The sequence below is a fragment of the Lepidochelys olivacea genome (assembly GCF_965140295.1).
Source record: "Lepidochelys olivacea isolate rLepOli2 genome assembly, chromosome: 27".
Taxonomy (NCBI): domain Eukaryota; kingdom Metazoa; phylum Chordata; order Testudines; family Cheloniidae; genus Lepidochelys; species Lepidochelys olivacea.
The window spans coordinates 13277372-13290203 of NC_140437.1; the positions used below are offsets into that span (position 1 = coordinate 13277372).

General features: G+C 41.3%; 1 protein-coding gene across 1 annotated transcript in view; it reads left to right on the forward strand.

Annotated features, from left to right (window-relative positions):
* The window catches only part of TTLL6 (tubulin tyrosine ligase like 6), a gene marked incomplete at its 3' end in the record, with an annotated part of 29158 nt that extends 19167 nt beyond the window's left edge, over positions 1–9991 (forward strand). The window contains exons 9-15 of the mRNA XM_084615873.1: positions 987–1212; positions 1973–2154; positions 4380–4568; positions 4979–5135; positions 5912–6214; positions 9098–9461; positions 9774–9991. Coding sequence (XP_084471999.1) covers positions 987–1212; positions 1973–2154; positions 4380–4568; positions 4979–5135; positions 5912–6214; positions 9098–9461; positions 9774–9991 — 1639 coding nt within the window. The remainder of the gene's footprint in view (positions 1–986; positions 1213–1972; positions 2155–4379; positions 4569–4978; positions 5136–5911; positions 6215–9097; positions 9462–9773) is intronic.
* Positions 9992–12832: the final 2841 nt, after the last annotated feature.

Below are 12832 nucleotides of genomic sequence, written 5' to 3' on the forward strand. Positions count from 1 at the left end.
CTCATTCTTCTGTTCTGCAGACTAAAGAATCCCAGTTCCCGCAGCCTCACCTCATAAGTCATGTGTTCCAGTCCCCTAATCATTTTTATTGCCCTCCGCTGGACTCTTTCCAATTTTTCCACATTCTTCCTGTAGTGTGGGGCCCAAAACTGGACACAGTACTCCAGATGAGGCCTCACCAACGTCGAATAGAGGGGAACGATCAATCGACTGTATAAAATCAGTTTCTAAAAATCGACTTCTATAAAATCGACCTAATTTCGTAGTATAGACAAGGCCTAGGTCACTGTCCAATAATGTGTGGCTTCTCTCCATTTCCTATCCTAAAGCCTGGTCTACACATGAAAGTTGTACTGCTCTAAGTTAAAGCTGTACAGCTCCCCTAGTGTGGACGCAGTTATATTGGTATAAAGGTGCTTTATGCTGGTATAGCCATTCCCATACAGGAACAGGAATAATTATACTAGTGTAAGGCACCTTTATACCAGTATAACTGTGTCCATGCTAGGGCTCATGCTAGTATAACTATATCATTAAAAATCACCTTGCCCCCAACTGATGTGGTTATAGTAATACAATTTTCAAGCATGGGATTGTCCTAAGAGCAAGAGGTTAATTAGAACAATGGTTCTTCTTTTTCATACAGGGAATCCCTTCCCATATATCTGGGATCCTCTCCCTATTAGCAACATGGTAAAGGCAGGCAGGACACACTTCACTGACATTCATAGCATATTTGGTTGAAACCCTACGTATTAGTGTGTCTCCCATCCTCAATGTCTGAGAAGCTCTTGCATTGATCTATGCAAGAGTTTGACTAACAACTCGTTCTGTTAATCCTTATTTTGTTTTTGTGGGTATGTGGATCTCCATGAGGCCCAAATTTCTATGCTTAACTTAAGCAGCATGGAAACATACAGAAAAATGCTTACTGTGAACTGATTTGCCATTAATATGGGCTACCAACTTCCTTTTTTTCTTCATAGGAAGCTCTCCACCTTTAATAAGTACATGCAGAAGCATAGCTATGATACCGACCAGATGTGGCGGAATATAGAAGATGTTGTTATTAAAACCCTGATATCAGCACATCCTATTATCAAACATAACTATCACACTTGCTTCCCCAACCACACTGTGGGTAGCGCTTGCTTTGAAATATTAGGATTTGATATTCTGTTGGATCACAAACTCAAACCCTGGTTGCTTGAGGTAAGAACCACAGCAAAAGTCTCTTAGATCTCATAACAAATCCATACCATGAACTGGTATCCTTTTTTTACCCTTCCCTGCCTGTGGGGCCAAATTCAGCCAAATGAGTTGCTATTGCCAACCTCTTCCTTAACACCGATTTTTGCCTTTGTCGTTTCTCTAGATCTCCTAACAAAAGTCCATCCTGTAGCATTTCCTACATTATTCCATCAGCTTGGAAAGCTGATGGATGACCAGCAGAGGGGGTTAGACTGCAGATAAACTAATAATAGTAATTCCCACAGACAGTCACATTGATCTGTAGCCTTGAAATTTAAATCTGTTCCTGTATGTGGGAATCTAGCTCATGGGGACAGCCTTACTCTCCAGTTTGCACAAAAGAATCTTCCAGGGGTATCCATTAACCTCAATGGGAGCTGCATTTGCTAATACCAGAGCCTGAATTTGGTCCTCACAGCATATCAAATTAATATGTTATTGATCTTGCACTGAGTACTAAATTGGTTCAAGCTACATCACTCTGCCACTTGCACCTGTTTTCTCCCAAATCTATCCCACCCATTATGTCACTTCTGAATTTGGCCCATGGAATCCTACTATACACCTGTATCATACATTGAAGTCTGGCAAGGATCCTTGCCAACTCTAGATTCTAACTGGAATCCCCAGTAATCTAGATTTCAGACTAATTTAATGTCCCGAGTTGTAATTTCCATCGCATCTCAACTGCAGCAAATAGATTACATTCTTGTTGTTTCAGGTGAATCACTCTCCAAGCTTCACCACTGACTCCTGGTTAGACAAAGAAGTGAAGGACCAGCTGCTATATGACACTTTGGTTCTGATAAATTTAGGGGCCTGTGACAAGAGAAAAATCCGAGAAGAAGAGAAACGGCGAGGAAAGGAGAGACTCCTGAAGCAATGCTCTTCTCAAGAGACCAGGTGTGTTGTCATACAGCTTCAACTAATTTCCTCAGATTATGTGAGCCATAATTTTAAGGTGACCTGCAAACAATGTTTTTTAATTAGTTTATGACCTTTTTTTTTTTTTTTTGCTTCTTTATGATGTATACAGATGGCCTGCACAGATATTTTTAAAGGTTTTTTTCTTTCTTGTTTTTTTAACCTTCAGAATACCAGGAATGTAAAGTCTGGTCTTTTCTTGTTTGTTGGCACACCACTGGGATGTGTAAGGGCTGTTTACTATAAACTCTTCACAACTGAATTGAAAAAGTGAGGGTGCTGAATGTTTAACGAAGTATTCCTTTATTCAAAATGTTAATTAACATTTCATTGAACAATTCATTTAAAGTAACAAAAATAACCTGACAAAAAATTCCTTCCCCTCTTGATAGCTCATCTTTCACTTTGTTGGTTGTTGTGATGGCATCATTTAACTAGTTCTTTAGTCATCATAGAGTCTTCCAGCTTAGACAGTTCCTGAATTTCTAATGTAAAAAACAAGCAAAAAATAAAATAAAATTTCAGGCCCTCATTAACAACCATAGGGAAACCAGAAAGACAAGCTCATTTTTTTTTGCCTTTGCAGATAATCTTTAAATTTATGTTATAGGTTATGTAGGAAGATAAATGAGAACCATTCTACATTTCACCAAAACTAAGAAGACAGGATTAGGGATGCAATTACAGTGTGAAATGAAAATAACTCCTGCTCTGGAGATTTCTCCGAGGGTTTGGCTACACTTCAAATGCTGCAGCTGCGCCGCTGTAGTGCTTCAGTGAAGATGCTACCTATACTGAAGGGAAGGCTTCTCCTGTTGGCGTAGGTACTCCACCTCCTGGAGAGATGGTAGCTATGGGCTTGTCTACATTACCTGCTGGATCAAGGGGCAGTGATCGATCCAGTGGGGGTCTGTCATAAATATAAAGGGAAGGGTAAACACCTTTAAATCCCTCCTGGCCAGAGGAAAAACACTTTCACCCGTAAAGGGTTAAGAAGCTAGGATAACCTCGCTGGCACTGACCAAAATGACCAATGAGGAGACAAGATACTTTCAAACCTGGAGGAGGGGAGAAATAAAGGTTCTCTCCCCCTCCAGCTTTGAAAGTATATTGATCTCAAAATGATTTCAAGTTAATCCCACCGCTCTGCCACCATGTCAAGGTTCCTTCCCCACTCTGAACTCTAGGGTACAGATATAGGGACCTGCATGAAAAACCCCCTAAGCTTATTTTTACCAGCTTAGGTAAAAACTTCCCCAAGGTACAAACTATTTTTCCTTTTGCCCCTGGACTTTATTGCTGCCACCACCAAGCGTCTAACAAATATATAACAGGGAAAGAGCCTGCTTGGAAATGTCTTTCCCCCCAGAATCCTCCCAAACCCTACACCCCCTTTCCTGGTGAAGGCTTGATAAAAATCCTCACCAATTTGCATAGGTGAACACAGACCCAAACCCTTGGATCTTAAGAACAATGAAAAAACAATCAGGTTCTTAAAAGAAGAATTTTAATTGAAGAAAAAGTAAAAGAATCACCTCTGTAAAATCAGGATGGTAAATACCTTACAGGGTAATCAGATTCAAAACATAGAGAATCCCTCTAGGCAAAACCTTAAGTTACAAAAAGACACAAAAACAGGAATATACATTCCATTCAGCACAACTTATTTTATCAGCCATTTAAACAAAACAGAATCTAACGCATATCTAACTAGATTGCTTATTAGCCCTTTACAGGAGTTCTGACCTGCATTCCTGCTCTGGTCCCGGCAAAAGCAACACACAGACAGAGAGAACCTTTGTTTCTCCCCCCTTCCAGCTCCTCATTGGTCATTTTGGTCAGGTGCCAGCGAGGTTATCCTAGCTTCTTAACGCTTTACAGGTGAAAGGGTTTTTCCTCTGGCCAGGAGGGATTTAAAGGTGTTTACCCTTCCCTTTATATCTATGACCGGGTCGATTTATTGTGTCTAGTCTAGACACGAAAAATCGACTGCGGAGCACTCTCCCGTCGACTCCGGTACTCCACCTCCCAGAGAGGTAGTAGCTATGTCAATGACAGAAGCCATCCCAATGACTGGGAGTCAGGTCGGTATAACTGCTTTGCTCAGGGATGTGAGTAATGTAGTTATAGCAACATAAATTCCTAGTACCAAGCCTGTATCCCACATGATTTGTTAATGGTTATACCTGAATTTTTTTTTTCAGGGCTGAGAAGTATAGAAACTGCCAAGCCACTTGGTTGAAACAAGCTGAGAAATATGAGGAGAAAAACCTAGGTGGCTTTCGCAGAATTTACCCCAAATCTGATTTGGACAAATATGATAAGTTTTTCCAGCACAACAATTCACTCTTTCAGGAGACTGCAGCTTCCAGGGCACGAGAAGAACATGCTAGGTAAGGAGGATTTCCAGCTCAGTTTTCATTAGGTAGGGTGGAGGATGCATTCTGAATTCATGTTAAATAATAATAGCCATCACTTACATAGCACTTTACATTAACTGATGGTTCTTTGAGATGGCCCTGTCAGATAGGTAAATGAGCATTATCAATCCTAATCTGACAGGTGGTGAAATGGACACACAAAGGTTAAGTGACTGGCTCACAAATCCATGTCAAAGCAAGGATTAGAATTCCAGAGTTCCTGAGTTTAGCGCAGAGCTCAATACTCTGAATCATGTTGCCTCGAGATCTGGCCAGACTTGTTCCATATAAGGCAGAATTTGTAGCCAAGATCCAGTCCGTGGGACTTGTATCATCAGAACTATTTTAGACCTGTTAGGACCCATTTGTATCTCTATCTACAGGCTGCAGCTACAGGAGCTGCGAATGAAGCACGAGCAGAAAACAGCCCATTTGCGAGAGAAGAAGATAGAGCTGCTGGGGGAGTCTGGGTCTGAGAAGATAAAGACTTTCAAACAGAAGTTAGTGAGCAGGACAGCTACAGCACAAGGATTAAGACAGGTATAATGCAAGGGGAAGATTCAGTTGATTTTTCACTAATTCTCCTACTTCTTGGGGCATGGGAAATAGAAGTTCGAAGGTCAGAAATAGAACATCCACAAGAAAACTAATGAGATGGGATAATAATGGTGATGGGCATATTATATATAAAAAGACTCCACTGGTGTTCACAAACTTTCAATTTTCTCCACTCATGCAGGTGAGGGACCCTAGGCTAATCATCTACAGACTTTTCATGTAGGCAAATATGTGCATCTTATAAGCAAATATCGTCGCCTAGATCTGGTTGTCACCTTTTGTCAGACATCAGAAGTGTTTTCTAAAAACACTGCTGAAGACAAGATAACTGGTGCTCATTTCTCCCCTGTCTGAGGTCAGCCCGACACAGAGGTGGTCCACCAGGGATCCAGTTACAGCATCAATTAGTGTGTTTTTCTAACTTTATTTCTGGCATAAAATCTCTAAGGGACCTTATGCCAGTAGAGGATTGGTGCAGTGGAGCTCTCCTGTGCCACACTACCAAAATGTTTCCTCCTTTCCTCAGCAGTCCCCCTATACCAGATTGGTGAGGGGTCATGTGGCACTGGACATGCCTCCCCTAGGTTTATACAAATGGAGATTTCCCCTCCACAAGGGAAATTCTCCACTGGCCATTTACAACCAGAATATGGCCCTTTTGTGCTGTTTACACCAGAGAAACTGGCCCCAGCTCTTCTTCTGACAACAGCATTGCTTTTTATTCATATGAGATTTAATTTATTTTTTTCCATTCTCAGCATTATCTTTGTTCAGAGTCAGGACCTGGCACTCCTCTTCTGCTTCAGAGTTTCTCAGGTGAAAAAGAAACAAAGAAAGAAATAGTTAACGGGGAATCAAGCATCCCACAAAAAGAGCACACCAAAACTCACGAGTATTCAGATGCACGTGAAAAACAAGCAGTACAGCACTACAGCTCCATGCCAAACTTGATAGTGCAGAACTCAACTAGTGCCCCGGACCAGTACAGCTCCAACCCTGACCTGAGGGACCACACAGTACATGGTCATCACTCTGCAGCAGATATGAACATAAGATTAATAGTAAGTAGCAGAACACTAGTAAGTATATATTTGTAGTAGTTTGCCTATATTTCTATCTCCAGTCCATTCAAACATCCATCTCAGACTGGAAATGACACTTAATGTGGGCCCCAGAGCCAGCCTACAAACTCTGTTGCCTACTTTGCTTCAGGCTCACTGAAGAGTTTAATGCTAGCATATGCTCAACACAATTAATATTAACAGGGGAGAAGGACTGCCAAAACAGGGAAAGAACAGATTAAAGAATATTTAGGTAAATTAGATATATTCAAGTCAGCAGATCCTGATGAAAGTCATCATATGGTACTTAAGGAACAAGTTTAAGCAGTATCAGAACCATTAGCAATTATCTTTGAGAAATCACGGAGGATGGATGAGATCCCGGAGGATTGGAGCAGGGCAAACATAGTACCTACCTTTAAAAAGGGGAATAAAGAGGACCCAGGGAATTATAGACCAGTCAGCCTAACTTTGATACCCGAATGATACCGGAACAAATTATTAAACATTCAATTTGCAAGCACGTAGAGGATAATAGTGGTATAAGGAATAGCGTCAACATGAATTTGTCAAGAACAAATCATTCCAAACCAATCTAATTTGCTTTGACAGAGTTACTGGCATAGTGGATAAGGGAGAAGCAGTAGACATGATATATCTTAATTTTAGTAAGGCTTTTGACATGATCACATCCAACGTTCTCATAAGCAAACTAGGGAAATATGGTCCAGATTAAATTACTAAATGGTGGGTGCACAACTTGTTGAAAGACTGTATTCCAAGAGAAGATATCAACGGTTTGCTGTCAAACTGGGAGGTTGTTATCTAGTGGGACCCTGCAGGAGTAGTCCTGGGTCCAGTACTGTTCAGTATTTTCATTAATGGCTTGGATAATGGAGTAAAGAGTATGCCTATAAAATCTGCAGATGATAACAAGATGAGAGGGGTTGCCAGCACTTTAGAGGACAGGATTAGAATTTAAAATGACCTTGATAAATTGGAGAAATGTCTGAAATCAACAAGATGAAATTCAATAAAGTGCAAAGTACTATACTTAGAAATGAAAAATCAAATGCACAGCTACTAAATGGGGAATAACTGGCTAGGTGGTGGTACTGCAGAAAAGGATGTAGGGGTTATAGTGGATCACATGTTGAATACGAAAGGCTGATGTCACTATGGGTGTATTAACTGGAGTGTTGTATGTAAGACATGAGAGGTAATTGTTCCACTATAGTTGGCATTGATGAACCTTCAACTGAAGTACTATGTCCAATTTTGGGCACCATACTTTGAGAAAGAGGTACACAAATTGGAGAGAGTCCTGAGGAGAGCAACAAAAATGATAAAAGGTTTAGAAAGCCTGACCTATGAGGAAAAGTTAAAAAACCTGGGCTTGTTTAGCCTTGAGAAAAGAAGATTGAAGAGGGATCTGATAACAGTCTTCAAATATGTTAAGGGCTGTTATAAAGAGGATGGTGATCAACTATTTTCCAAGTCTACTGACGCTAGGACAAGTAGTAATGGACTTAATCTGCAGCAAGGTGGATTTAAATGAAATATTATGAAAAACTTGCTAACTATAAAGAGAGTTAAATTATTTAATAGACTTCCAAGGGAGGTTATGGAATGCCCATCACTGGAGTTTGTAAAGAACTGGTTGGGCAAACGTCTGTCTGAGGAGGTTTAGATTTACTTGGTCTTGCCTAAGTGCAAGGGGCTGGACTTGATGACCTCTTGAGGTCCCTTCCAGCCCTACATTTCTATAATTCTGTTATTCTACAAAGGGTATAATTCTAATGGAAACTACTCTAGTATGTTAAACAACAGGATCAATATACCGCCCATTCTGATTACACAGTAGCTACAAAATCAGTCCTTGTCAGCAATGATCAGATAAGTCAGATGTCAGAGCAGGACAAAAAATGTGGTGGTAGTGTGCAAGCCAGATCCTCCCACAATCTCAGAATAGCTAGGTGTTGCTCCTAAAATCAGCAGCAGTGAAATGATTAATGTTGACATTTAAATTATCATTAGAGTGCAAAGTCAGCACCCCATTGAGGTTAATGGGATAGTTTTTACTAATTTTTCTTCCAAAAGTATATTCAACTGTCATTCTGCACCTGCTGACATGGTAGTTGAATCATTCCTTGGTGCTGTCAAGGTGTCCGGCATATAGCTTCATGAGCAAGGGAGCACCGCTGAGGTTAATGGGATAGTTTACAATTTACTAATTTTTCTTCTGTTTTTCTGAAGACATTTCATTCAGACAATGCTACATTACATAAGCTGGAAGTTATCTCCTCAGTCATAAGGGCTAAAAATTTAGACCTTGAATCTCTGTTTCTCCAAACCTATGCTTCACAAAGGAATGGAAGTGGGTGCAAACATGACTTTAAGGCAGTACGCTCCCCAGTTGAATCTTGGAGCAGCTGTTGGCCTGCCTAACCTCCCGCATAAATATAGCAGCCTCAAGGATTCTCCAACCTATGCTCTGGCTGCAGCAGCCCCAAATGGGCCCTGTGAGAGGTGATAATATCTGGAGAACAGTATGCTAAGACTGTCCCCTCCCTCCTCCAGTGTGCCCACTTCACTGCCTCTCTCCTATAGAGACAGCTCTGCACTGGCCTGGGAACCCCATAAACTGGGGTATTTCTCTGCGGTTGTTTCTGCCCCCTTTGTAGCTCCTAAACTCCACTACAGTAATGTAAAGGGGGCATTAGCATAAAAGAGAATCCGGCCTTTAGTTTTTTAAATAATAATCAAATTTCAAATCCAGTAGAAACTGCTGGGGCCACTAGAAAAGTTTTGGTCCTAGGTACCATCGGGCTAAGTCTGACTCTTGCCCCTCATTAACTTGATCTTTCTGATTTTCCCCTCCAGCTCCAAACACCAGTGGATTGTTCCAGGGTATCTGATAATCCAATTCATTCCTCTTCAAAGCCTTTCCCAATATTGGCTCAGCCTCGGGCTGCAATCACAACAGCAACTGGCGTGGTTTACTGTGAAAGCACAGTCACTCAGATTTTGGTGCCATTTGGATGCCAGAGAAAGCAACACCAGCCCCATGTCAGGGAGAACTTGGCCTCATACTCAAAAGTCCATAGATCACACAAAAACTTGTTAGAGCCTGAAATAGACAAGAAACCTATCTTGTCAGAATTCTTCAGCAAACTCAGTTTCGCACCGGGAGAGAAGGCCATAATATTCCCTTTTCGCCACCACCCTCATCTCATCAATAGACCACGTGAGTGTCATCTTCATGGAGTACATTTGTATCATATCATCTAAGTGCCTAGTGCATCTCTGGGGAAACACAGGGTGATAGTCCCAGTGTGCCTCAAACGTACATTATTGCAACACAAGAGGAAATCTTAGCATACCCGCAAGTCGAAGTGTAAGAATACAGCAGATCTGCCCCTACAGTATTCTTACTCTCTGTCCCTCTATCTCTTCTCCCTTTGTATCTCAGATTCAGATACATAGACATGGACATTAGGAAAAGAGGTCTGGGGTGCAAATTGATTGCAGAATATAAATCTGACTTTTGTTTACACAGAAAGTGCTTTCCACTCCAGGAGAATCCATCTGAGTAGCAGAAACTCCTCAGACAAGAGACAAACGAAACTTCAGAGTGCCCAAACAGTATTCCAAAAAACAAATTGTCCCCAGTTCAGCCTTCAAGACCTTTTGGTGATCTCCACCCCAAGTCGAGTGGACCCGCGACCTAGGAAAAGCAATACCCTAACTTCAGGGGATATTCCGACGGGCAGGTAATGGGTAGAATCACTCTGCTATAATATTGTAGAAGCCAGTAGCATTCTGGCCTGCTTCAGGGAATACTTTTCCGTTAATGGACATTGATTAGTGAGGGATAAATTGCAGTGTGAAATTATGCTGTTTAAGTGGACCTGGTCAGTTTTCAGACGTGAGATCAGGTTACTCCAGGAAATCATGTTAGTCACATGACTCGGTCAGTGATATTCTTTCCTCTGAATAATCATTGTATCAGTCTCTCAGCTTGATGCTCAAGTGTTCTGTGCTTAATGGTATTGGGTAAAATTTTCAAAAGTGCCTAAGTGCCATTTTCAAAAGTGACTTAGGTACTCAAGAGCTGCAATTTCATTGAAAGACTAAGGCCCAGGTCCTCGAAGGTATATAGGCACCTAACTCCCACTGAAATCAATCTAAAAATCAGTGGGAGCTAGGTGTTTAAATAGTTGAGGATCTGAATTTTAAGTGCCAAAGTCACTTTTGAAAATAGGAATTAGTCTCCTAACTCACTTAGGGACAGATTTTTAAAGGAATTTAGATGCCTGAATATGCAGGTAGACACCTACTAGGATTTTAAAAAACACCTAGGACCTTTAGGAAAATCCTGCTAGGCACCTATAGGCATCTTTAAGTGACTATATACCTCTAAAAATCTGGCTGTGAGGCGCTCCTGAAAATTTTACCCAGCATCTTTTGATAATATGTAACACCAAAGCCTGGAACACATAGGCTCAATTAAAATCCCATGACACTTTTTGTAACACCAGGGGGTGCTAAATCCAGTCTCCTTTCATGCTGGGTGATTACATTCTGCCTTCCTAGATTCCTGCTGAGTTTATTCCTGGATAAATTCTTCTTCACTTCCCTACCTAAAGATTATTGGATAGTGTTGCTACTGTAGAAAGCTTGCTGCCTTTCATTGTTGGGTGACTAATGACTATATGTTTAGCACTTTGGGATCCTTCAGAATGAAATAGGTGTAATCTACTAGTATTGTCAGTTTCTGGCATAAATTTGCATATAGGAATAGCAATGAACTCATGCAGTGATCTGGGACAGGGAGGCACAACAGAGAAGATGCAATCCAGGGAGAGACAGAGGGCAGATTTGAGGTTGCTACCGCAGTGAGTACAGCCCACAGCATAATTTACAGTAACCTCCCCAGGGCTGTCTATGGATTACACAACAGAATCCTCCATAGCACTGAGAGCTACACTACTCCACCTTTCTCTGAGGGCTGTGAGAGGGGTATATAAGGCCTCAGATATTAGCCTGATATAGCTCCTGTACCCAAGCAATTCTCCCAACACTTGAGGCTTCTGTCTGGCCCCTATGCACTGCTGGAGAAGTGTATAGTGGCCGGGGGGTGAGGGTCCCTAACTGGCATTATGCAGTGTGATATCTGACTTGAAGCTGATCTGTTTTCTTGGTCTGAACTGTAGCTAGTCTGAAAGGCGAATGTTGACAATGAGGCTGCTGCCTACTCACGCTGCCTTCTTCACTTCTCCTATCATATGTAATGTTAGAACTTCTATGAAAAGTGCTAGGAAGAATGTATCTTAGTCCACCTATTCAATGTGTGTGGTGTTATATTTCCTTCCTTACAGGGACTGAGCAGAATGACGGCACTGTTTTGCCTCCTGAAGTCTGGGAGATGCTCACTCCTGTAGACAATCTGTTCATCAGGAACTGACAGAAACATTTTGTTGTTTCTTTTCAAATATACTGATTGGTGATTGCCTCCAGTTATACAGCTTCCAGAGCATGAAACAGCAATGTGTGACCAATAAGATTTGCCTTAAAAAAAAATGTCAGGAGTTTATGGGTGTCTTGATGTGAAACTGTTGTACCGGAACTCGATGTATATCTACTCCCTTTGGCAGTGTCTGCTTACTGCCAACTCTTGTTTTGTTTAATGAAAAATTCTTTTGTAAGAAGAATTCCTGTGTGATGTCTTCTCTATTCCATTGAACATCAGCCCTATTAAGGGGAAAATTCCCTGCATTGAATTTCAGCTGCACAACTCCAAATAATATCAGCTGGAACTGCACAGCTGAATCCCTGTAGCATAATTTGAAAACTTACCCTGAAATTTGCATGACAAATTCATTTTGGCTAATGTAGAGTGACGTTACAGTCCTGACTTTTAACAAGAGTTCAAAGGAAATAAAAATGGGCAGTGTAGTGTAGAAGGGGTTTTACTTTTCAGGGCCACAGAAAGCAAAGGCAGAAAGCGGAAACAAAAAGCCCAGTGGGTACATGCTGTGGCAGAGTAGCATAGATGCCTTCTACGTTGACCGAAGGAGTTTTTCCGTCAGTGTAGTTAATCCACCTCTCTGAGGGGTAGTAGCTAGGTCTACAGAAGTATTCTTCCATTGACCTAGCTGAGCCTACATTGGAGGTTTGGTTGACCTCACTACGTCGTACAAGGCCCAAAACTTTTCATAACCCTGAGCGACGTAGCTAGGTCAATCTAAATTTTTAAGTGTAGACGTCCCCAAACATGATGCTGAAGGTATTTAGATTCTGCAGTGTTTGTAGTTTAGATTCTTCCATTCAGAGCCAGTATTTTGCACTTAATGCTCTCAGAGAGTACTCAACCTTCATAAAAATGCCCTTTGTTGGCCCAGTTTCCATCTGATTAGTGGGGAGAGGGTCTAAAATTGCTGAGAGAAGTTAATTCATTGAATGGTGCTGCTTCTTTTTCAAGTTGTGTTTCTGAACATGCATGTTTGATTATAAAATTTGTAACAGCAATGGCTACTCAGATCATGCTGAAAGCCACAATACAGAGAGGGTGGATGGCTGACTGGACATATGGATGTGTTATGGGACACAAGGATG